At 42.4% G+C, this 25,994-nt stretch overlaps 1 protein-coding gene across 6 annotated transcripts in view; it reads left to right on the forward strand.

Annotated features, from left to right (window-relative positions):
- TTBK2 (tau tubulin kinase 2) overlaps positions 1-25,994 on the forward strand; it is a 210,336-nt gene that overhangs the window by 50,380 nt on the left and 133,962 nt on the right. For all 6 annotated transcript variants that reach the window (XM_073348603.2, XM_073348604.2, XM_078853330.1 and 3 more), the window contains one exon: positions 17,642-17,789. In XM_073348603.2, coding sequence (XP_073204704.1) covers positions 17,642-17,789 — 148 coding nt within the window. The remainder of the gene's footprint in view (positions 1-17,641; positions 17,790-25,994) is intronic.

The raw sequence follows: 25,994 nt of genomic DNA on the forward strand, positions 1-25,994 counted from the left end.
ATTCAACTCATTTAATCAGCCTTCAAGGCCTTAGGCCTGCTGATCAATGCAGATAACTGTATCCTTTGCCCAGAATAGATAATAGAGTTTATAGGGTCTGTGTTGGACTCAATACAGGCCAGAGCGTTTCTCCCAGAATTGATATTTCAATCTGTTTGATTGTTTGAGACTGGATGAATCTTGAGATCTGTCACAACAGCCTGAAACTGTAAAAGACTCCTAGGACACGTGGCCTCATGCACATATGTAGTACAACATGTGAGGCTGCACCTCAGACTCTTCCAAACTTGGCTGGCCCCAGTGTACTTGCCAAGCTGTCTTCATCTAGACAGTGTGCTCCCGGTACCTTCATGGGTTCTAATTTTGCTGAACTGGTGGTTGTATCCTCTCAATGTTTGTTCGGGCATGCCTCCTTTAACCGTTGATGATTCTGGTCTTAGATGCGTCGGCTCTAGGGTGGGGAGCTCACCTGGGGCTCCTCTGAGCTCAAGGTCTTTGGTCCTCGAGGAAGCTCGCTCTTCGTATCAACGTCAGAGAGCTCATGGTGATTCGTCTTCCCTGTCAGGCTTTCCTTCCTCATATCAGGGGGAGAAACCTGTTTTGTTCTTACAGACCACACTACAGCAGCGTTTTACATCAACAGGCAGGGAGGAGCTTGCTTGTCCCTCCTTTGTCTGGAAGCAGTTCACCTTTGGGAATTTTGTATAGCCCATTCATTCAACCTTGATGTTTCTCACCTTCCAGGGGTGCAGAATGTGCTAGCAGACCACATGAGCAGGTCATTTTCCAGTTACCACAAGTGGTCTCTTTGCCTGGATGTAGCCAGGTGCATTTTTCCAACAGTGGGGGACTCCCCAAATAGACCTATTTACGAACAAGTACAAAAGAAAATGTCACCAGCCTTCTGCTACTCTGGGCAGAAAAGCTTTACTACGCTTTTCCCCCAATCCCGCTTCTGTGCAGGGCACTGCTAAAGATCCAGCAGGTCTACACCCAGGTTATTTTAATAGCCCCAGTGTGGCCCCACCAACACTGGTTCTCTACTCTACTGATCCAATCTCACTCCCGTTACACCCTGATTTGATCTCTCAGAACCACGGTTGGCTGCTCCACTCTAACCTGCAATCCAAGTAATTTAACGGCATGGGAAGGCTATGGTTAAATTCCAGAGTGCAGGCTTGCTTGGAGCAATTTCATCAGGTCTCACTAAGTAGCAGAAAGCCCTCCATCAGGGCTACTTTCCTGTCAGAATGGAAGAGATTCTTTGTCTAGGCTTGTCAAATTGGAGTCTTGCTGATGCATTCGGACATCCAACATATACTTGACTGTCTGCTGCACCTGAAACAGCAAGACTGAGCAGTTTCTTTTATCAGGGTTCACCTGGCAGCCATATCAGCTTTCCAACTTCACATGGATAACTGTTTTTTGTTTTTTCTAAATACATGACAATTAGATTGATTAAAGGCCTGGAAATATTATACCCTCAATTAAAGGGAGCCCATTCGCCCTTGGGACTTAAACTTGATTTTGTCTAAATTTGTGGGACTACCATTTGAGCCTTCAGCAATGTGCTCCTTACTACACCTTTTGTACAAGGTAGTTTTCCTAATTGCTATCATTTCTGCCAGAAGGGTCTCTGAACAGGGTCATCTGGTCCACCGTACACAGGCTTTTTTTAAAGATAAAGTGTACTTACGCCCTCATTGATATTTTCTCACTAAGATAGTTTCAGATTTTCATATCAATCAATTTACTTACCTGAATTTTGCTTAAAACCACATTCAAATAGGGATGAGCAATGTCTATACACATTAGATGTTAGACAAGCACTGGCGTTCTACGTAGACAGGATTAAACCATTTCAGCGGTCCACCCAACTGTTCGCGGCTGTAGCAGACAGAATGAAAAGTCTTCCTATCTCTTCACAGAGAATTTCATCTTGGATAACTTCTTGTATCCATGCTTGTTATGATCTGGAAAGTGTTTCACCACCAGGTAAGCTGACTGGGCACTCCACAAGATCCACAAGCATTTTCAACGGCCTTCCTAGGGCAGATCCCTATCCTGGACATTTGCAAAGCAGCAACCTCATAATTAGTGCGCACTATCACACAGTACTCTAGAGATTATGCCAAATTTGTTTGAGCTATACTACAGTCTGTGTGTACATGAATTCTGATTCCTCCACCTATTTAACTGCTTGGAATTTTCACCAGGAGTGGAATGCACATGTGCAATCACTTGAAGAAAAAATGGTTACTAATCTTTCATAACTGTTGTTCTTTGAGATGTGTTGCACATGTCCATTCCACGACCTGCCGCCCTGCTTCTCTATATAGGAGTTTCTGGAAAGAAGGAACTGAGAGGGCTTGGAATTGGCTAGGCCCTTTATATCTGTGTCAACACAGGGCACTCGAGCCACCCCAGCAGGAAAAATTTCTGGGGACTGTGCACAGGGTGCGCACACAGCAAGAGTGGAATGATCATGTGCAACACATCTTGAAGAATAACAGTTACAAAAGGTTAGTAACCATTTAATTTGATCTTCCTCATGCATAATTACTTCCATCCCAGAAGTCCTCTGTCCATAAGTGCCTCCCAGTGGTCTAACATCCCAAACCCCTCTTTTAGCACCATTGCCTGAGCCATCTGTTGATCATCCTAATCTTGTTTTGCCTTCGCTCTCCTCGTCTGGGGACAGGAAGAATCTCACTGAAGATCACCCGCGCCTGCATTTCTTTAAGCATCTTCCCCAGCCTGGCATAGTCTCCCTTGATGCGTTCCAGTGAGAATCTAGCTGTATCATTTGTTCCCATGTGAAGGACAATCAGTGGACCCTTTCCAGCTCCCATTAGGAATCTCTTCAGCCTCAGGTCAACATCCCATATCTTAGCTCTTGGCAGACAGCACACCCATAGACTCATAGATATTAAGGTCAGAAGGGACCATTATGATCATCTAGTCTGACCTCCTGCACAATGCAGGCCACCAAATCTCACCCACCCACTCCTACAATAAACCTCTCACCTATGTCTGAGCTATTGAAGTCCTCAAATCATGGTTTAAAGACTTCAAGGTGCAGAGACTCCTCCAGCAAGTGACCCATGCCCCATGCTGCAGAGGAAGGCGAAACCCCCCCAGGGCCTCTTCCAATCTGCCCTGGAGGAAAATTCCTTCCCGACCCCAAATATGGTGATCAACTGAACCCTGAGCATGTGGGCAAGATTCTCCAGCCAGATACCTAGGAAAGAATTCTCTGTAGTAACTCAGATTCCCACCCCATCTAACATTCCATCACAGGCCATTGGGCCTATTTACCATGAATAGTTAAAGATCAGTTAATTGCCAGAATCATGTTATTCCCATCGTACCATCTCCTTCATAAACTTATCGAGTTTAATCTTGAAGCCAGATAGGTCTTTTGCCCCTCTGTTCTCCGGATCAGCTCTGGTGACAGGCCTGTTGGTTCTTCTTAGTAGGGAGTCCCCAGTCACATAGACCTGCCTCTTCCTGGTGTTGGTGCGATTCTTCAGTCTTTCCTCTTCTGTTCTTTCTGGCTGCAAGTCCTCTTGTCTTTAGTTCTCACTTGCAATTTTCTGCAGTTTTCGATCATCCTGGGCCTCCGAACTTTGGCTATCTCCATTGACTCTTCCCCTCTTCTTGTAGGACTAGCTGCTCTTCTCTTCTTCCTTGCCCTTCTACCTTCGGTTACTGCTTGCTGTGCCCCTTCTTCATTTTCCATCTCAGCAAACCAGTTGCTCAGCTCTATTTCTACTTCACTAGTTGGTCTTTTCCTCTGCCTGGTTCTCATAGTCACATGCTTCCATTGGCCACTTTCCTTATTCAGCAGTCTGTCCTCACAGTTTTCCAGTCTAGCTTGCAACGGCGAGTCTTGAGTTTTTCCTTCTGCCTCCTCTTGCCTTCCCTCCATCATCTGCTTGAATCTTCTTCTTTTAGTTGGGGATTGGTCCTACTTTGAGCAGGGGGTTGGACTAGATGACCTCCTGAGGTCCCTTCCAACCCTAACCTTCTATGATTCTATGAACTCAGCTGTAGTCCTTGGACCTTCTCTTCCATCAGCTCTATCAGGAGGCACTTCTTACAAACAAACCACTTTTCAGGTACCTGCTCCAAGATAATGTACATGCTGCAGCTTCCATTTCCAGTCATCTTCACTGTCTCCTGTTCCTTGGGTCGCTACCACTGCTGCCTCTGTAGCTGTTATAACCTTTGCACCTAAGCTCCCTGACAAGGGGGGAAGAAAAAAACACGCACCACACACAATCCAAAAACTAAACACCACATACTCCCTCCCGCAAACTTCCCTTACAAACTCCCACTCAGACTCCCCTGTTTCCAGCTCTGTTTGCTGGCTCCTGTGCTGCTGGCTGGCTGCTTGGCTGCCTTTGTAGCCCAACAGGAAGCCCTGCACCCGAATCAGGGCTTTGCTGTGATCAAAGACTCTGCTTCTCTCACACCACCCCCCTCCAGTTCTGCAAACTAAAAAACCCCCCAAAAAAACCCAGCAAGCAAACAACCAAACTCTCACTCTCAAAAACCCACTCACTGCCCCTAAGGAACAGGGGCTTGCCTCACTTCTCTAACCCATCTCCCTCAAACTCCCCGGTTTCCAGCTCTGTTTGCTGGTTCCTGTGGTCACTGCTTCTGTTGCTGCCCCAACCCTGAGACCAAATCCCTGCCTCCTCACCTAGTTCCTACTCCTTGTCCCTGGTTCCTGCTGTTTCATCTTGCTTCCTATTCTTGCTACCACACCTTGTCCTTGCTGCTGTTACGACACCTTGTTCCTGGTTTCTCACCCTGACCCCTGTTGCTGGCTCCATCTTTGACTCTGTGTGATTTCTGACTCCAACTTTTTGGTTACTCCTGGAGTGTCTTTCAACTCTGACCCTGGTTCTGACCCTGAGTGTGGCTTTGGACTCTGGCTTGACACTTGACATAGTTTTGAACTCTGACTCTGTGTGACTTCCAATTGAGACCCCAACTCCATCCTGGCTCCAACCAGGCTCAGACTGATAGGTCAGACCACCTCTTTACAGGCCCTGACAGTCAGTGTACAGTAAAACTGTAAGAATATTTCATTACGGCACAAGTGCCCCTTCACAACATTTGTCAGTACCAGATGGCATAATTAAATTTCCATAGATGGATCTTGTTGCCTTTAGACCTTGCATTTCAGGCTGTGAATTGAACATGGGTTTCACCTTTTCCCGTAGGATATTGAAGAGCCCATCCATTGAACTGGTCTGTTTATAGGTTTTGATGGCGTGAAAACCACGTAGTGGAAGAATTCTCTTGTAGGCTATTGTAGACTATTATTTACTAATAGCAAGATGGTCTACTATCAAGTTTTGGATGCCCCACTATTCTTGCTGCTAGGATTCTGGTAGGAGCCAAGAAACGGAAGGAAACCAAATGGTAGTTGAGTAATATTGGAAAGATCTTATAAGAAGTGAAGTTTCCCCTGAAGCAAATAATAGTCCTGCTTTGAGATATTGTGCTTAAGCTATGAATATTGGTGGAATAATTTAAGCAGATGCTTATAATATAATGCTAATCATTACAGTCCTCATGCAATTCTCATTAGTTAATGGAAAGATCCATGTGACTGAGGGATAACTGTCCCATTTCAAAGGAGAAGCTTTAGAGCAAATAAACATTTATAACTTCCCATCAGAGATTTGTGTCTAATCACTGGCAAGTAAAGAGTTAATCCTGATAGTACAAGTTTAGTAAATGCTACTTTAAATGCAGGTATTGATCTAACCCAGGGATCTCAAACTCAAATCACCACGAGGGCCACATGAGGACTAGTACATTGGCCCGAGGGCTGCATCACTGACACCTTTTCATATAGAGATACAAAAGCTGCCCCCCAGGCCCTGCCCCCACTCCACCCCTTCCATGAGGCCCCGCCTCTTCCCACCCCTTCCCTGACCCTATTCCAACCCCTTCCCCAAATCCCCACCCCTGCCATGCCTCTTCTCCGCCTCCTCCCCTGAGCACATGGCTTCTCGCTCCTCCCCCCTTCCTCCTGGAAAGCGCTAAGCAAAAGTTGCTATCTGGAGGTAAGCAGAGGAGCAGGGACATGGCGCGCTGGAAGGGGGTTGGGGGGGCGGCAGCTGAGGGGAGCTTGGCGGCCGCAGGAAATAACTCCGGGGGGGTGGGGAGCTTGGTGGGAGAGTTTGTTTGAGACCCCTGATCTAACCTATGGAGGTGCTGCCATTTAAATGTAATAAGAACAAATAAAACTGGGTTCTTAATTCTTTTAAATTAGCTCACTGTTATAGACATTATGTAAATAGACAGTATAATGAAACTTAATTGCTTGCATGGAGGCCTTGAAAAGTTTGCCAAGCAGTACTACTAGAAGCCAATATGAAAGATGAGGAGAAGTTGTCCTTTGGAATCCAGGGGGTAGTGCCCTACAGAGAAGCCCAGGCTTCTTGGCTTCTGAGAAATCTCTTGGCTTCTGAGCAGCGGGGAACAGTTGTACATCATTAAATAGTTCGTGAATTGCACAGAATTAAGACCTGTTCTCCCATGTCTGCTGCCTCTTTGCTTCTGGTGACATTTGCTCCAACCATGGCCCTCTATCCATCCCCAATGTTTTCACTTCCCTGAGACTTCTCTGTCACCTCCTCTGTTTTTCTGGATACTGCTCCTCTAACCTCACTCCAGTTACCTTTCTCCCATTTTCCTCTGGAAAAGTGCCTGTGTGGTCTTTAAAATATCACTACCATCCATGACCTCTTCAGCTCTCATACCCTCTATCTCCTGGCACAGGAACTTAGATTCCCCTTTAAAATGTGTGTATCTTAACATAGTTTTAAATTTAATCTTATCTCAAATAACTCTTCATTTTATGGTTTTGTGTGGTTTTGGGGATAATTGCAACCTTCTTGTAATGTTTTCTCCCCTTAAATTACTGATCTGTATTCTCCACCGCAACTCCAGTTTAACATGGATTTTACCCAGGAATTATTTGTTTCTGGTGGCTTGCTTGATGTGTTCTGCCCTGTGCAAACATCAGTGGAATCAAGATTCCCTGCCTCAAAGAGCTTCCCGTCTAAGAGAAGTAGTGCAGTGAGGCTGAGTTAATAGTGCTGTGAGAACCATGACTCTTTATTTTTTTGACTCTTGTGCAATTAAATTCTCGGTTGTCTTAGGGCTTGTCTTCACTATGGAGGTAAATTAATCTAATCTTGCATTCAGGTAACAGCTGCCACCACCAGGGTTTGCACTTGGAAATTTTACCTCTTGTCATCCCTCAGTCGGGTCTTTTATTCAAAGGACACTGTCCTTACAAGTGGGGAGCTCGCTGATAAATATGGCAGATGTTCATCAAAGGCCACTGCAGGAAAACCCAGTCTCCACAGCTGCACCCCAGACTTGATTAACAATACCTTACTTCTTTCATTTCAAGTAAACCCAGGGATGAAATAATTTAGAGTCCCTTCCTGACACCTTCAGACAGTTCCCGGAACAACCTATCTCCCGCCAGCCCGCCTCAACTTTTCCTTCCAGCCATCCTCACCCAGTGGCTGGAATTCAAACAAACATTGCATGGTGGCTCCTAGCAACTGAAAGGGTCTTTACAGAGTCTTAAGATGTTACATCACTGTCTCAGGTCCAGTCACAGGTTTTACTTCCATTATACCACCATACATAAAATAATATTAACTGAACACATTTCCTAACATTCTCCACGCAGCCATCATATTTCAGTTGTGTAAGGAGGAGGCTGGTAGAGTGGGGTTTTCATGTCATTTGGCTGAATGTGGAGAGGGTTGTTGAGGCTGATTTTAATTGATAAAGAAAATGTACATATTGTGTGCCACAGTTTTGGGGGTAACTGCACAGTCTGACCCCTCCTTGATCTGCTTGAGGGATGCTCCTTTAGGTCTCAGGCCTCTAGCCATCTCCTCTCTATTGGGTGCAACTCACATCCCTCTCCTTCCAGACAAGGAGTTCAGGCTTTCAGTCCCCCTGAACATCACTTTATCTCAGCAGGTGTGACCTTAGCTCAGCATCTGCCATTTTGCATGCTCTCAAGGGCCATGACCATGTTGTACCGGTGACTAAACAGTTTTCACAAAGCACAGCACATTTATTTTTCTTTGGTTCTGCCTCTGCAGAGTGGCTGGACTAAATGACCTCTCGAGGTCCCTTCCAGCTCTACATTTCTATGTTTCTATGGAAAGCATTACCGCAAAAATGTAATAAAACAAAACAAAAAAAAGGTCTACATGCACACTAAGGCTTACCAGGTGTCCCGCATTTTCCACATGGGGACTCTGTTAGGTTCCAAACTCTTATAGCAGGGTTTGCCCTCCTGGCTACTATCTTCTGTCAGTTGTTGGGTCAAAATGAGGGGTGCTCAGCCAGTCTAGGCTGGCTCTTTATACCTTAAGCTCTTCCTTTGTCTCCCTTGCTTCTTGAATCCAGTATGTACCAACGGTACTTCTTTGAAATTTTTTACTTGTCCCACAGTCAGCAGTAATTAACCTCCATTGATTTTAGTGCCTGGAGCAAGCTTTGTAACTCTCCCCCATGTAGCCAGCCTACAGTCCCTGGCTCACAAATATACAGATAACATTCATAAAGTTGATGTGATAGTTTTAAAGATATTGCTTTTTTCATAATATCTCTTAAACTGTGCATCATTTTTATAACTTTATTTGTTACATCTCCTATGTTTAGTATTTATGAAAACTTCAAACTTATCTAAACAACTTCCATATTTGACAGCTAGCCACATGCCAGGTTTGAAGGTCTAAAGAGCAACCAATTTTAAGTTCTTAGAGCTTAAAAGAAAAGCCGAACAAACACGCACAACTAAGTGCTGTTTTTGTAATTATCTCTCTACTTCTTCTTTTTCAGTGATTGGCTTCCCTAGCTTCCTATGACTGGTATTGGCAAGTTGTCTCTTTATAACTTGGGAACTTTTCCAGGTGGGGAATCAGGTCAGGTTATAAAAAGAAGGGCATATAGGGCATGCCCAAAGCCCATTTCATAGAATCATAGAATATCAGGGTTGGAAGGGACCTCAAGAGGTCATCTAGTCCAACCCTCTGCTCAAAAGCAGGACCCATCCCCAATTAAATCATCCCAGCCAGGGCTTTGTCAAGCCTGACCTTAAAAACTTCTAAGGAAGGAGATTCCACCACCTCCCTAGGCAACGCATTCCAGTGTTTCACCACCCTCCTAGAGAAAAAGTTTTTCCTAATATCCAACCTAAACCTCCCCCACTGCAACTTAAGACCATTACTCCTTGTCCTGTCCTCTTCCACCACTGAGAATAGTTTAGAACCATCCTCTCTGGAACCACCTCTCAGGTAGTTGAAAGCAGCTATCAAATCCCCCCTCATTCTTCTCTTCTGCAGACTAAACAATCCCAGTTCCCTCAGCCTCTCCTCATAAGTCATGTGTTCCAGATCCCTAATCATTTTTGTTGCCCTTCGCTGGACTCTTTCCAATTTATCCACATCCTTCTTGTAGTGTGGGGCCCAAAACTGGACACAGTACTCCAGATGAGGCCTCACCAATGTCGAATAGAGGGGGACGGTCACGTCCCTCATTTCCATTGACTTCAGTGGACTTTGGATTTCAGGCCTACAGGCAGATATAGCTCCTAGTCAAACCTACACCCTTATGAAGCCATTGTTAGTTCCCCCTTGTCTATTTTCCCTGTTCATGTTTCATAGACTCCAAGACCAGAAGGGACAATTGTGATCATCCAGTCTGACCTTCTGTATAACATAGGCCATAGAACTTCCCCAAAATAATTCCTAGAGCAGATCTTTTAGAAAAACAACCAATCTTGATTTAAAAATTGTCAGTGATGGAGAATCTACCACGACCCTTGTTAAATTGTTCCAATGGTTAATTACCTTCACTGTCATAAATTTCTGCCTTACTAGTCTGAATTTGTCTAGCTTCAACTTTCAGCCATTGAATCATGTTGTATCTTTCTCGGCTAGATTGAAGAAACTGTTGTTAAATATTTGTTTCCCAGGTAGGTACTTATAGACTGTAATCAAAACACCAGGTAACCTTCTCTTTGTTAAGCTAAATAGATTGAGGTCTTTGAGACTATCACTATAAAGCATGTCTTCTAATCCTTTCATCATTCTCATGGCTCTTCTTTGAACCCTCTGCAATTTATCAACATCCTTCTTGAATTGTGGGCACCAGAACTGAAGACATTATTTCAGCAGTGGTTGCACAAGTGCCAAATACAGAGGTAAAATAACTTTTCTACTCCTACTTAAGATTCCCATGTTGATGCATCCCAGGATTGCAGTAGCTTTTTTTCACCATAGCATCAGATTGGGAGCTCATATTCATCTGATTATCCAGCATGACCCCCAAATCTTTTTCAGAGTCACTTTTTCCCAGAATAGAGTCCCCCATCCTGTAAGTATGGCCTACATTCATTGTTCCTAGATGTTCACATTTACATTTAGGTATATTAAAACACACAGTGTTTGCTTGCGCAATCACTGACCAGTGAACTGTCCTCTTAATTATTTACTACTCACCCACTTTTTGGATCACCTACAAACTTTGAGGATTATTTTGTTTTCTTCTGGTTCATTGATAAAAACATTAAATGGCGTATGACCAAGAACCAAAACCCTGTGGGACTGCACTGGAAACAGCCACTCAAACACAGTTCCTTGTTTATAATTAATTTTAAGCCCTTTCTGTTAGCCAGTTTTTAATCCATTCAATGTGTGCCATATTAATTTTATATTCTAGTTTTTTAATCAAAATATTGTGTGGTACCAAGTCAAATGCCTTACGAAGTCTAAATATATTATGTGAATGGTATTACCTTTATCAATCAAACTTGTAATCTCATAAAAAAATCAAGTTAGTTTGAAAGCATCTCTTTTCCATAAAGCCATGTTGATTTGCATTAACTATATTACCCTACTTTAATTCTTTATTAATCGAGTCTTGTCTTAGCTGCTCCATTATCTTTTCAGGATCAATGTCAGGCTTGTAATTACTCAGGTCATCCTGTTTATCCTTTTTAAAAATCGTCACATTAGTTTTCTTTCAGTCTTCTGGAACGTCCTCAGTGCTCCAGGACGGGTTGAAAATCAAAATTAACAGCCCAGCGAGCTCTTCGGCCAAGTCTTTTAAAACCCTTGGACCTGCTGATTTAAAAATGTCCAATCTTTAGTAGTTTCTTCTTAACATCTTTCCGAGATATTAGTGGAATGGATTGCATCATCTGTTTTGTTTCACAAATATAGGACAGAAATATTTATTGAATACTGTGATAGGTTCACACCCCGGAGTGTCACCTGGAACTGGGGTACCACTGAGCCCTCTTACCCACCATCCTGGCCTCCCTCTCACATTGTGCTGCTGTGACAAGCTGCAGACCTGCTCCCAGTCCTACACTTTCTCCAGCACATTCATATGGGTAGGGACACACCCAGATGCAATTACATGCAGGCTTTCTGACCAGCCACTGCATGAACCAACAATAGAGAGGTTACAGCCAAAATAATTACCAGCTTCCCAACCTAGAACGCCCCCTCCCTCCACTGGAGTATAAGCCCCAAATTATACCGTCTTGTGCTGCACAGGGAACTGTACAACATAAGCTCATAGAGTTCGCCCCTCTGTCAATGTGGAGAGGAAATGCAACGGTCTCCTGAGCTAAGATTCCCAAGCACTTCAATCCAAATTTTATGGTTTAGATTAAAACATAAAATAAGTTTATTAATTACAAAAAGATAGATTTTAAGGGATTATAAGTGATAGCAAAAAGATCAAAGCAGATCATCTGGTAAATAAACAACAAAGCAAACTAAGCCTAAGATACTAGAAAGATAGGATATGAATTAGCAAATTCTCACTGTGGCTAATGGTACAAGCAGGTTGCAGATTCTTAAGGCACAAGCTGCACTTGCTTTGCAGCTTGGGAATCCCCAGGTTTTCTTACACACACACACTAGAAATCCCTTTAGCCTGGGTCCAGCACTTTCCCCAGTTCAGACTTTGTTCCTCAGGTGTTTCCAGGAGTCTTCTTGTGTGGGGAGTGAAGAACAACAGATGATGTCACTCCCTGCCTTATATAGCTTTAGCATGTGGTGGGAACCCTTTTGTCCCAAACTCAGTTTGTGGAAAAACACTGACTTCCCAAGATGGAGTCCAGAGTCATGTGGCCTGGTTATATGCCCTTGCCTACCTTGCTGAGTCATAGCAGCCATTACTTACAGGCTGTCTGGAAAGTTCACAGAAGGTTAAGTTCTTCCAGGGTCTTCCATCAGCACTGTCTGGCTTCTTCATTGTTGTACCAAAAAGACTAGTTGTGGGTGCCACCCAGAGTAAGTATGATTGAAGTACAGATACATAGTCAATATTCCTAACTTTAGATACAAAAATGATGCATGTGTACAAATAGGATAATCATATTCAGCAAATCTTAACTTTTCCAGTGACCCCTCACATGACCCATCTTGTACAAAATGCATCATAAAAATGCCATAATCATATAATAATATCACTGTGGAGAATATGAGGTGCAATGTCACAAACACTTTTTCCTTTTCCGCATTATTATTGATAATTCTACTATTTCCATCTATAATTGACCAGTGCCATTGTCAGGATTCTTTTTGTTCCTAATATATTTCAAAAAGTCTTCCGTATTGTCCTTAACTCTGCTAGCCATAGATTTATCCTTGTGTCCCTTTTCTTGTCTTATCAACTGTCTACAATTCTTAACATCTGATTTATGTTCATCACTATCAACTTACCATTTCTTCTATTTGTTTATAATTTTCACTGCCTTCTCTTCCCCTCTAAACTAGGTTGGTTTTTTAACCACCACAACCTTCTTCCTCAATTGTAGGATTGTGATTTTTTTGGGCATCTAGTAAGGTGTTCTTAAATGATTCCCCATCATCAGTCACATTTTTCTGTTTAAATTCTTCCCTCCATCTAATTTGGTTCATAATTGTTTTCAGCTTTTTGAAATTGGTCCTACTAAAGCATCAGCTGACTCGGGCTTGTGGGACTCTGGAGGGGGCTATAAAATTCCAGTGTCGAAATTTGGGCTCAGGCTGGACCCTGGGCTCTGAGATCCTCTGAGAGGTCTAGTTAACCATTTATGCTAAACCATCTGTTCCATCTTGTATTCAGTTGTGACACTAGATTTCCCAGACCTGAGGAAGAGCTCTGTGTAAGCTTGAAAGCTTGTCTCTGTCACCAGCAGAAGTGGATCCAATAAGATATTATCTCAACCACCTTGTCTCTCTAGTCATTGTCTAAGGCAGTTTTCTCACCTACAGTCACTTCTGAGCATCACCAGTCCCACGTGGTTAGGGATCCACCATTCATGGAATGCAAAGAGCACTGACCTCTTTGTTGCCTCAGTGATGGATAACAAGATGTCCTTTTGCTGCTGCTTATTTTCCCCACAGTTCCTTGTCTGAAGAGTCAGAATGTCCCTCTGCAGTTCGGACTGTGGGATGTCCTCCAGTGTGTCGACACGATACAGTTTCCTAGTCATCCTGATTACTGGTGTTTACCTTAAATGCAAATGAAAAGCCCAGTGTCTCTGGCATCATGCTAAATTTACATTAGCGACACAGACAAACAGGCAAATCAACATTCCTTTGTCTAGGACAAACTTGTTATCAACTCTGCCCCCAAAACATATTTTGGGAACATATTTCCAGTACACATACATAATTCTCTACACACCATTTGTACATACATCACACAATGATATTTATGAACAGTGTTTCACCCGCTTTCATTTGATACTTCACACAACATTCTTTAAAGATCAGTACTATGACCGCAATGTGTTTAGGTGTAGTGAGTGGGTCAGGCCTGAACGGAGTTACAGTACAGTGGGCCCTCTGCCAGTTGACATTGAGGGGCTCTTAGGGTCTCACCATCTTGTGCTTTTTCTGTTTTAGGACATTGATCCATAAGCATTCAAGATCATTTTCTTCTGAGTTATCAGTGACTCTGAAACAAGTAATGCCATTTTTGATACAGAGTGCTGCTTCCTCCTCCCTTTCACCCACTCACTCTTTCCTAAATAGGTTATAACCATTGATTTCAACAGTCCAGTTGTGTGACTCATCCCACCAGGTTTCAGTAATACATACTAGAGTGATTTTATTCTCATGAGCAATTTCAAGTCCTCTGGTTTGTTATCCAGGCTCTAGCATTGGTGTATGCGCTGTTCAGTTTTTCTTCTCTGTGTCTTTTGGTCCCTTGATTAATTTTGTTTTCAACATCTGATTTTCTGCTGTGTGCTCATATCTTCCTTCTTTTTACCTTGCCCTTTTGTTATTAGTTTGATCTTTAGTCTCCATGATTTCTGTCTGAAAAGTGACCTGTAAAGGACTTTTTTTTTTTTTTAATTGGACTTGTCTTTTGGTTTCTGAAGAACTTTCTTTTTTCTTTTCTTTTTCTTTTCTTTTTTTTTCTTTTCGCCTTTTAAAGTACCAGGATTGGTCTTCTCTTTAGTCCTCCCTCTTCCCCCTCTCCCCACAAAGGCTCTTATGCATACACGTTTCATGTATGCACATACATGTTGTTCATATGAGTATACATTGTGTACACTAACATTTTAAATGAAAAAGAAAGAGGTGTTGAGTCATTAAAGGGACATGGAAATTTTTAAAAGATTCCCAATGTCTCAGAGCACCATTATGTCCTGATTTGTGTGTGTGTATAACTCCTTATATTTAAGGGTTTTTTTTGTTACTCTGATAATTATAAGGGGCCTTTCTGCAAGGGAGAACAAGTGAGAAGCTAATTGACTAAATACAAAGCACTGTCAAATGAATAAAACAAAGCAGGAAAACAGAAAATATTTGTTTGCTTTTGCGGGAGTTTCTTGTAATCATAGTAGGTACAGCATTTTCATGTGATGGTTGTTTTTTTTTTTTTTAATGTCAAGGTGACAGTGTCCCTTTAATAGACTGTTTTACCTAATGTTAACTTGTTAGTGAAGTTAAATAGGTGTTAAAATAGTTATGAGCAGACTGGCTAAAAATCCTTTCCCTTCCAAATTGCTCAGTTTTCAATATTTCATGCCACCTCTATTCATCTGAAAAATAGTCCAAACTCAGTTTTGTTGTGGTGTTTTTTTAAAACAAATCCGTTGCAGGTCGTATTGAAGCCAATGACTTAGCAATACCCTCCTTAATTACAAAAATGAACTGCAGCTTCTATTCAGTAAGCTATGGCATATTATAAATATATGCAAACTGGCCAGAGCACAGGCAGCCAGTAACACGTTTTACTCACAATGATATGCTCTTAGCAAAGACGAACATAAAGTATGTATTTGATAAAGATTCATGTGACTTATGAAGGTCCCTATCTTGAGATTTTTGGTGTACTTTATCCTTTATAGTAAAGGAAACAGTTGGTGTGGACTGCAAAAAAATGACCTAATAAACCTGTCTGTTGAAAGGTGCTGTGAAGTGAAACTCCCAGAAATTCCATATTGGCATTCCATGTCCTCCTTTTTTGATACTTGATACAGACAGATGTATTGGGGTGGGGTGCTACAGTACATGAGCTGAAAAATACAAGTAAAATTTATGAATAAATCATATTTTATGCATCATCAGATTCTTCCTTCTTGGTAGGAACTTACGTTATTTTAAAAAATTACTCTGCCGTTCTCCATCAGGTTAATCACATACAATAGATCTTGTTAGATCCATCTTCAAATCCTAAAGAGAGACTAATGTGCTGGCTGGATTTCTAGCTGGATGATTTCCACATTCTCAAAATACGTAGATGACATTCAGGATAATGTAGTCAGGTGACCCCAGCAAATACTGCTGAGAAAAAGATGGCAGCCCTTTTCAGAGCAAAAGTGGTAAAAATGCAATAGGGTATATTTCTTAATGTGACCCCTCCCGCCCCTGGCGCCCTTCTTCACTGCATTCCTACTTTAACAGCTTTGGAACTGTAGGGGTGGAAGGAGATAGTTGTACATAATCAATTAAATCACTGGCTGAAACAAATCTAACTTTTACGATACCAAAGAACAGACTGCCCATTGTGAACTCCAAAGCAGGGGCTGAAAGGCTACCCTCTAATATTGGCTCTGAGTGTATCACATGTCAGCTAAATATTCTGTGATGCTTCTTATTTTCTCCTAACACCGGTAAGACAGAAAATATCATAATGCTACTGTATAAACCCATACACCCATCCCTTGAGTACTTCATGCAGTTCTGATTGCCCCATCTCAAAAAAAGGTATATTAAAATAGGAAAAGCAACAGAGAAGGGCAACAAAAATGATTAGGGGTATGGAACAGCTTCCATATGAGGAGACACTTAAAAGACTGGACCTGTTCAGCTTGGAAAAGAGATGACTGCGGGGGAAGAAGGGGGGACATATGATAGAGGTCAATAAAATCCTGAATGATGTGGAGAAAGTAAATAAGGAAATATTCTTTATCTCTTCACATAACACAAGAACCAGGGGTCATCCAATGAAATTAATAGGCAGCAGATGTAAAAAAACATAAGGAAATACTTCTTCACACAACGAACAGTCAATATGTGGTACTCGTTGCCAGGGGATGTTGTGAAGGCCCAAAGTATATCTAGGTTCAAAAAAGAATTAGTTAAATTCCGGGAAGATGGGTCCATCGGTGAATAGTAGCCAAGATGATCAGGGATACAACTCAATGCTCCGGGTGTCCCTAAACCTCTGCCTGCTGGCTGGGACTGGATGATGGGATGGATCACTTGTTAAATTACTCTGTTCTGTTCACTCCCTCTGAAGCATCTGGCACCATTCACTGTTGGAAGACAGCATACTGGTCTAGATAGATTGGTCTGACCCAGTATGGCCATTCTTATGTTCTTTATGAGATTTTGTATTGTTATAGTGTATTATTGAAATTTTTGTAATATGCCTTATGTTAATATGAGTGGAATTAGGGGAGGAAAGAACTGTGAGCAGTAGTAAAAATCCAAATTTAAAGATGATCTTTTCTAAATTGCGGTGGTTTTATTTTTAATTATTATGCAAAGGTCATTGCACACAATAGAGAATGCTATACTGGTTCTGTTCAGAGACCCAAGGAACTTTATAAGTGTGTGTATACTCCAAGTATATATTCCTGAAGAAGAAAAAGAGGGCATATTTTTAAAAATTTCACTGTACATTGATATGATTTTGTTAGTTTGTTTTGGGGATTAGGTGCGATTTTATTATATGAGGTATGAATATGTTGGGTATACTGTGGAGTCCTTTCTTTGGCTATCTCTACAATAGGAAATTTTATTAAGTTACTAAAACATTTTAACTAACATGATGGTAAACACTATGTAAAACCTAGTGTAGATGGGGGACAAAGTGGTTTAGCTGATAGTCGTTAACCATAGGGTCCTCTTATGGTACCACAATGAGCTAACACATTTTTAAACATGACTCTTCTTGTCCACACTAAGGGTGAAATCATGTTTAATATCATGTTAGTTAAAAAGTGGTGGTAACATGTTATACTGGTAGTTTCCTACTATGAGAACAATGCATAGAAATATTAATGTATTTTGTTTCCTTTGTCTTTTTTGTCTCCTCTATATGCTTCTTTTTAATGCAGTTGAGGAAGATAGGAGGTGGGGGGTTTGGAGAAATTTATGATGCTCTGGACTTGCTCACGCGGGAAAATGTTGCACTAAAGGTCGAGTCAGCTCAGCAACCAAAGCAAGTCTTGAAAATGGAAGTGGCTGTGTTGAAGAAACTGCAAGGTAAGGTGGTTTCCTTGGTATACCAACAAGCGAGTGTATGGTAGGTGGCTAAGAGTCTCAACTGCATTCCCAGTCACTAGGGTCCATGTTCTGCCATCTTTTCCTTATTCTGTAAGTAGTACCATTGAACTCAATGGGGCTAATCAAAGTAAGGGTGAATCTGGCCCTTTGTGTATATTGATTTTCATCAATGGTGAGCAGAGGCTTCTAGTTCTTGGCATACTGGGCAGGAAAAGCATTCACTTCCAGTATGTGGAAGCTTATGATGGAGCTGCCCTTACGATCTGAATAGGATAAGAGAAAATTAGCAGAAAGTTTCAATTGTTTTAAAAATCAGAAGTTCTTAATCTCCAATTTTAGCTTCTTTCTGGATCCTGTCTCTTTGTTGACAGGTTTCAGAGTAGCAGCTGTGTGTGTTTGTATTCACAAAAAGAATGCATCCGATGAAGTGAGCTGTAGCTCACGAAAGTTTATGCTCAAATAAATTTGCTAGTCTCTAAGGTGCCACAAGTACTCCTTTTCTTTTTGTCTCTTTGTTGTTAGAGACTCTGCCCTGGGTGTGTGTGTGCGTCTGTGTGTGTGTTTTTTGTTTTGTTTTTCAAACTTTTGCTTAAGTCTTCCTCTTTGGTTGAGGGCCTCCAGCTGACATCTAGCACAGGAATACTTTCCCCAGTATTTTATAGTTTGTCTTCTCAAAGGGATGGTTTCTCAATGGATTCTGTGATACTAAAGTGGAAACAGCCATAAAGAATATAGATGTGCTCTAATCAGTAAGATACACAGAAGCAATGATATTTAGAATTCTGAAGCACTTTTGAATAGTCAGCAAGTTAGAGCTCAAGTGGTTGAGCATTCAGAACTAGTTTGACTGACTGGTGATTCTTGCATGTTCAATAATTAGGTCACCTCATTAGCTTAACATTCAAACTTTTTCAAGTCAAAAGCAGGTACTGGTACAGAGAGAAATGTAATAGCTTCTCTTTTTATTATTATTCAGAGCTGTGAAGTTTAAAACTTTACCTTATTTTTAAACAATACAATTTTCTTTAAGAAAACAGAGAAAACTGGAGACTGCTCCAATATTAACCTGTGCAGCTGCCAGTCTCTCTCTTGCTGTTTATAGTTTGTTTCTAGATTCATGGTTTGGACAAAACAAAAACTTCAAGACATATGGTGTTATCCAATCCGCTGACAAGGTCACATTGCAAGAGCAATAGCAGCCTCTGCTCCATATAGATTAGTACACCAAGCTCGCTTATGCAATTATACAAGTACTTTAACAGGCCATTTCATTCCAAGGGTGGAATTCACAAGGGGGATTCAGGCACTGCAATATTGAGTGTTGCCGTCCCTATCTTTTAGGCACCTATCCAGCTAGTAGAAACCTGAGTTAGGTGCCCAGGCTCTCGATACAATGGAACGGAGAATTAGGCACCTAAGAATGGGATCCACAAAAGCCAGCTGGCTGACTGGGGAGCCACCTAAGCAAGCCAGTAGGAAATAACTAGCAGAGGGGTTTGGCCTAAACCCTGCCATGCAGAGGAAGTTAAGCACCTGTCTCCACTCAGAATTCACAGTCACGAACCCTGTCCTGGAGTTAGGTGCCAAAGTCAGATCAGTACTTCTTTGAGAAACAGAGGGGAGAAGAAGGAGGTGCCCTTATAAATTTTAGCCCAGAAGTTAGAACATTATAATATTTTTTACTGTAGGGAATCCATAGTATGGATAGACATATAAATACATTACCATTTTTTGAATCCAGATTGATAGGATTACTTTTTGCATGACAGACAAGAAATTAGACAAATGCCAGAAAATATTTTTTCTGTCTAGCTCCTAGCAGCAAGAATCTCCACTCATTTTTCTATCTCACAGGTTTTCAGACTAAAGTTTTCAAATAGGAAAAAAAGTAAGTAAAATGGACAGAAAGTGGCTATTGGCAAAACAATGTTACAGCTATTTATTGCAGAATATTTTTGTCTGGTCTGCTATGTGTCATGTGCCCCTAGAAAATAGACTTGGGCTACTAATTGCAGGATTCTGATTTTGTTGTTGTTGAACATTGTCTGTTTGCTGCTGAATTAATACACAAAGGAAGACACAGTCATTGCCTCAACAATGATATTACCATACAGAATGCTCTGGAGGACAGCTCTTAAACGTTTTTTGTTTTTTAAAGATATATTTCATTGATAGATTAATTCTCAGGGGATTTGTGGAAGCTGTAAGCTTTAAGGAGTGCTTTGAAAGAACAGAAGGTGGCAGTTTGGCCTCAATCCAGCAAAACACATAAGCACACGTGTAACTTTAATCACACACATAGTCCAAATAATTTCAGTGAGACTACTCACATGCTTAAAATTACATTTGTTCAGAAGTGCTTTACTGGATCAGGGCCTTGTTGCACAAGAAGTGAGAAACTATTCCAAACACAGAACTTGGCATGGGAAAAAATGAAAATACATGAGAGAAGGTTTCAAAGGGAGTGGTGAGGGAGGAATAGAGAAGTGGGTGAGAAGGGGAATAAGAAGAAATGGAACAGGAATAAGAAGATATGCAGATCCTTGAAGATAGGTGCTAGAAGAGTGCAAAATCAGTATTTTTAATGTTTTATTCTTAGAATTTTTCGGTAATACAATGGGCATGTTTCATACACTACAATAATTAAGTGAAAGTAGTAGTATCATAGGTATAAAGTACCGTAAGTAATGGAGAGCTGCAAAGAAACTGTTTTATAGTCCTGATCTGGCAAAGCAGTTATGCACATGCTTAAATATGAGTAGTTCTTCAAGTGCTTGCTCATGTCGATTCCAAGTAGGTGTGCGCGTGCCACGTGCACAGTTGTTGGAAGGTTTTTCCCCTAGCGTTACTCGTCGGGTCAGCTGTGGAGCCCCGTGGAGTACACCTTCATGGTGGTGTATATAGGTCCTTGCTGACCCACTGCCTTTTCAGTTCCTTTTTACCACCAGTGACGGTTGTTGGAGCAGCTCCTCTCTTGCTATGGGAAGCAATCCCCTAGTGCAGAGGTGGGCAAACTAAGGCCCGCGGGCCACATCTGGCCCGTGGGACCATCCTGCCTGGCCCTTGAGCTCCCGGCCAGGGAGGCTAGTCCCCAGCCCCTCCCACACTGTCCCCCCCTCCTCCCCCGTAGCTTCAGCTCACTGTACCGCCCTTGTTCTGGCCCGCTGCTCCTGCTGGGTGGCAGGGCTGTGAGGTCCTGCTGCTCTGAGCGGCATGGTAAGGGGGCGGGGAGCGGGGGGTGATTTGGATAGGCATGGGAGTCCCGGGGGGCCTGGCAGGGGGTGGGGGTGTGGATAGGGATTGGGGCAGTCAGGGGACAGGGAGCGGGGGGGTTGGATGGGGCGGGGTCCCGGGGGTGGTTGGGGCGGGGGGCTCCGGGAGGGGGCAGTCAGGAGTTCTGAGGGGGGCAGTCGGGGTGGGAAGTGGGAGAGGGTGGATGTGGGGGCAGGTTGTTTGGGGAGGCAGAGCCTTCCCTACCTGGCTTTCCACAGAGTTTTGCGACCCCAATGTGGCCCTCGGGCCAAAATGCAACATTTGGCAAAGCAGCACTGCAGTCAGCCATTCCATGAACACTGACCCTGCCTCCTAGGTGAGGCTTGGGAATCACTCTACTTGGAATCTATATGAGCAAGCACTCGAAGAAGAAAAAATGGTTACCTACGTGTTGTAGCTGTTGTTCTATGAGATGTGTTGCTCATGTCCATTCCAAGACCCACCCGCCGCCCCTTCGTTGAAGTGTCCGGCAAGAAGGAACTGAAGAGGTGGCGGGTCGGCTGGGACTTAATATAAACCGCAATGAAGGTGCGATTTCAGGGGGCTTCACAGCCGACCCGACAGGTACTGCAAGGGGAAAAACCTTCTGAAGCAGGTGGCGCGCGCGCGCATCTACTTGGAGTGGACATGAGCAACACATCTCAAAGAACAGCAGTTACGAGATGTATGTAACTGTTTTTTCTATTTATGTCAGTGGGACTATACAAGCGCCTAAATTCTTTGCTGAGCCAGGGCCTTAAATGAGTATTTGAAAGGTTTACTGGAGAAAAATCTGTTTGTAGTATAGTTTGTTTTAATATCAAGTAATACATCTAAATTTAGAAACTGGTTCTGGGCTCCAGGACCTGGTTCACTAGATTTCACATATACACCGGACCCTCGCTAGAACACACATCTATATGTCGCGAATTTGCATAAAACGCGGTCGTGGCCATGGATCCCAAATTTAATTACTTTAATTGGAATTCATTTTAACGCGGTCCCCGCTATAACGCGATCCGCGCGTTAATGCGGCACCCACGCATGGATCCCAAATCCCGCATTCTAGCAAGGGTCCGGTGTACATTTATAAATAATGCTCCACAGGAAAGTCCTACCTAATCTCTAGAAAATATAAAAAACTGGAATTACTTATTAGATCCCTTAAGAGCAATAAGCCTGAAATGTTCACTTTAATAAACAAAGTTTTAATCCGCACCGTCATATTGTTTCATACTAAACAATGGAAAAACAGAACAAATGACTCAAGACTTCAGTCCTTTTTCCACTTGCCTATTGATTCAAATAGCATATTGTATACACAGTACAGAACACTTCTTAAATCAGATAGAAAAATACCCCAAATTATGGGGACACAGACTTGAGATACTGAGGCAGACTAATGAAGAAAAATGGGAAGAACATTATGATAATATGACTTCCAGTTTTAGTCACATAAAATTCAGAATGATTGTTTATAAATTACTTCAAACATATATTGTACCCCAAAACGTATTGCTTATAAAGGTGAAGAAAACTTTTTTGACTGATGCCAAGTCTCAAGAGGTTCATTAATATGTGTGTCTTGAAAATGCAAATAATACAAGCATTTTGGATAAAAATGAATGGTATGAACATGATAGTGTGACTGAACATCCTCATTGAACCTAAGGTTGGCCTGCCTCCTATGAATCTTCAGAATCCAAAAAGTAAATACAAGAGGACACATCTCTAGGCAAAACACTTCAACACTTTACAGGGAACCCTCAAAATGTCCTGGAATTCATCCTCAAAAATCTCTTTGGACAAACAGTATCAAAAATAGAATTTCCTTAGACATAGCCTACTAAATAGCTTGAGATGCTTAATTCAATTCACAGGAAGTGAGGCAATATTTCTTTATGCTCATGGAATACAAGTACTGGAATTCACATCCAAAAATCTCTAGACATGGTGGTTTATATATAACTGTGGTGTATATCAGTAGCTCATCTACAAGAGTCATAATAGTAACATATATGCATTCTTTTTATATTTTGGCTTGATGAGTTTGTCTGACCAGGATACTTGAGACTCAATGCAAAAGTATCGTGGGTTTGTTTTTTGTAAAATAGTAATATATAGATAGATAGATAGATGTCTGTCTTATATTATCCAGCATCTCTTCCCATTCTGTCAAGTGAGAAGAATGTAAGCTTAACAAATTTCTGGATAGCTGGTTTGTTTGTTTACAGAATGCTAAAGCAAGTTGTTGGTTAATTTATGCACAGTTCTCTACCTCTAGATTAGTATTAAAATCTATGTGAAAAATAAGCAGCAAAGAACATCTTACTTTGTTTGGGCTTCTGAATTTCAGTGAAACTGTTGTTGAAGCACATGATTACAGTGTTGCTAGCTTTCAATGGTATGTCATTTGACTGATGTTTTGTATTTGCTGTGTGCTAAAGGCCACTGGTGCAAAGTGGTCATGTCCATTTTTAGATCTAGTCTTCCATCATTCTCTCAGAATATAAACTGGAATCCTTTCACAATATTATGAAGTGGAAGTTGAGTGTATTAGATTTAACTAGAAGCATTTATGATGCTTGCAAATGATTAAGAACTTGTTTATTTTATTTCCTGTTTTGTGCATACTGCTTTAGAGATGGATGCTGGTCTGTAGCATCAATACATTCCCGAACATGCTAGCTGAGCTTCACGCTTGAAAGTAGTATAATATTTGCCATGCACACTGGAAGTATTCATTATTCAAGTGGCAAAGTAACTCTGCTCATTCAACTGGAATGGAAAAGAGATTTTTATGACCTAAAGTTTTAGAATACGGGTTGTCAGGGTTCCTTCCCCACTGTGAACTCTAGGGTACAGATGTGGGGACCGACATGAAAGACCCCCTAAGCTTATTCTTACCAGCTTAAGTTAAAAACTCCCACAGGTTACAAACTTTGCCTTGTCCTTGAACAGTATGCTGCCACCACCAAGCGTTTTAAACAAAGAACAGGGAAAGAGCCCACTTGGAGACGTCTTCCCACAAAATCATAGAATCATAGAATATCAGGGTTGGAAGGGACCTCAGGAGGTCATCTAGTCCAACCCCCTGCTCAAAGCAGGACCAATCCCCAATTTTTGCCCCGATCCCTAAATGGCCCCCTCAAGGATTGAACTCACAACCCTGGGTTTAGCAGGCCAATGCTCAAACCACTGAGCTATCCCTCCCCCGCAGCCCTACACACCCCCTTTCCTGGGGAGTCTTGAGAATAATATCCTAACCAATTTGTTACAAAATCATCGAAGACCCAAACCCCTGAATCTTGGAACAATGGAAAAATCAGTCAGGTTCTTAAAAGAAGGATTTTATAAAAAAAGAAAGGTAAAAATCATCTCTGTAAAAATCAGGATGGAAAATACTTCACAGGGTATTCAGATTCAAAACACAGAGGATCCCCTTCTGGGCAAAACCTTAAAGTTTTGAAAACAGGAAATAAACCTCCCTCTTAACACAGGGAAAATTCACATAAAACAAAAGATAAACTAATCCACCTTGCCTGTCTTACCGCAATATTGGAGACTTGGATTAGGGTGGGTTGGAGAAGATGGATTTCTGTCTGGCCTCTCTCTGTCCCAAGAGAGACCAACCACGTAAACAAAGAGCACAAAACAAAAGCTCCCCCCCCCAAGATTTGAAAGTATCTTGTCCCCTTCTTGGTCCTTTGGGTCAGGTGCCAACCAGGTTAGCTGAGCTTCTTAACCCTTTACATGTAACAGGATGTTGCCTCTGGCCAGGAGGGGTTTTATTGCACTATATACAGAAAGGTGGTTACCTTTCCCTTTATATTTATGACACAGCTGGATCAGGATAATATAGGCCTATCTGTCTTTCTGATTTCATTCCTTTTTTCTGATGTCTTTCTAGCTCATTGTCATTGTATCTGTATCCAAGAGATGTGTACAAAGGAAATATGTCCTGAGGTTACGGAACATATTTTCATGAGATGAGTGTGACCTGATCACTTACTGGTGGCTGGCGTAGAGATGAGTAGGTAATAGGAGCTGATAGGCTTGTCCATCTTTATATCTTTTTGTTGATTTTTTTTTTAAATATGTTGTCATTTCCGCTTGCTTTATTCTGCAGCAAAAGAGGGAAGGAGAGGGGAAATGGGAAGGGCACTGCAACCAAGTTTTGTATGGCTCATTATGTGACACTTTTTTACTCATGAGAGAAAGCCATTGATTTTCCCAACTTCCCCAAGGCTCCACCCTGCTCCACCTCTTCCTGTCCCTGCTCCTACCACTCCCTCCCAGCACCTCCTGCATGCTGCTGAACAGCTGTTCCTCAATGTGTAGGAGGCACTGGGAAGGAGGGGGACGAGTTGATCAGTGGGGCTGGTGGCCCCGGACGTGATTCCGCCCCCTCCCCTGAGCATGCCCTGTCCCTGCTCCTCCCTCTCCCTCCCTGTGCCTCCTGCACATCGGGGAACAGCTGTTCCACGGCATGCAGGATTGCTGGGAGGGAGATGGAGGAGTTGATCAGCGGGGCCAGCGGTCCCGAACAGGATTCTGCCCTCTCCCCGCATACGCCTCATCCCCGCTCCTTCCACTCCCTCCCAGTGCCTCCTGCACGCCACTGAACAGCTGTCCCCTGGCATGCAGGAGGTTCTGGGAAGTAGGGGGAGGAGTTAATCAGTGGGGTCTGCAGACCCCCTGGAGTACCCTTGTGGACCCCAGTTTGAGAAACGCTGCCCTAGTGGGAATTACTGCAGAGGGAAATGCCAGCTTCTTGTCTTCAGCCCAGCTGGAGGTTTGAGAACCTAGGAGGGCTGTGATGGAGAGCTGATGGTATGAATATCACACACAAAATGACACTTGGCAGTTCTGGAAAGGATGGGACATTTTGAGCTATCTAGAACTGCACATGATGCACTCAAATATGGTGTA

Source organism: Lepidochelys kempii, chromosome 6 (genome assembly GCF_965140285.1).
Source record: "Lepidochelys kempii isolate rLepKem1 chromosome 6, rLepKem1.hap1, whole genome shotgun sequence".
In the NCBI taxonomy this organism is placed as follows: Eukaryota; Metazoa; Chordata; order Testudines; family Cheloniidae; genus Lepidochelys; species Lepidochelys kempii.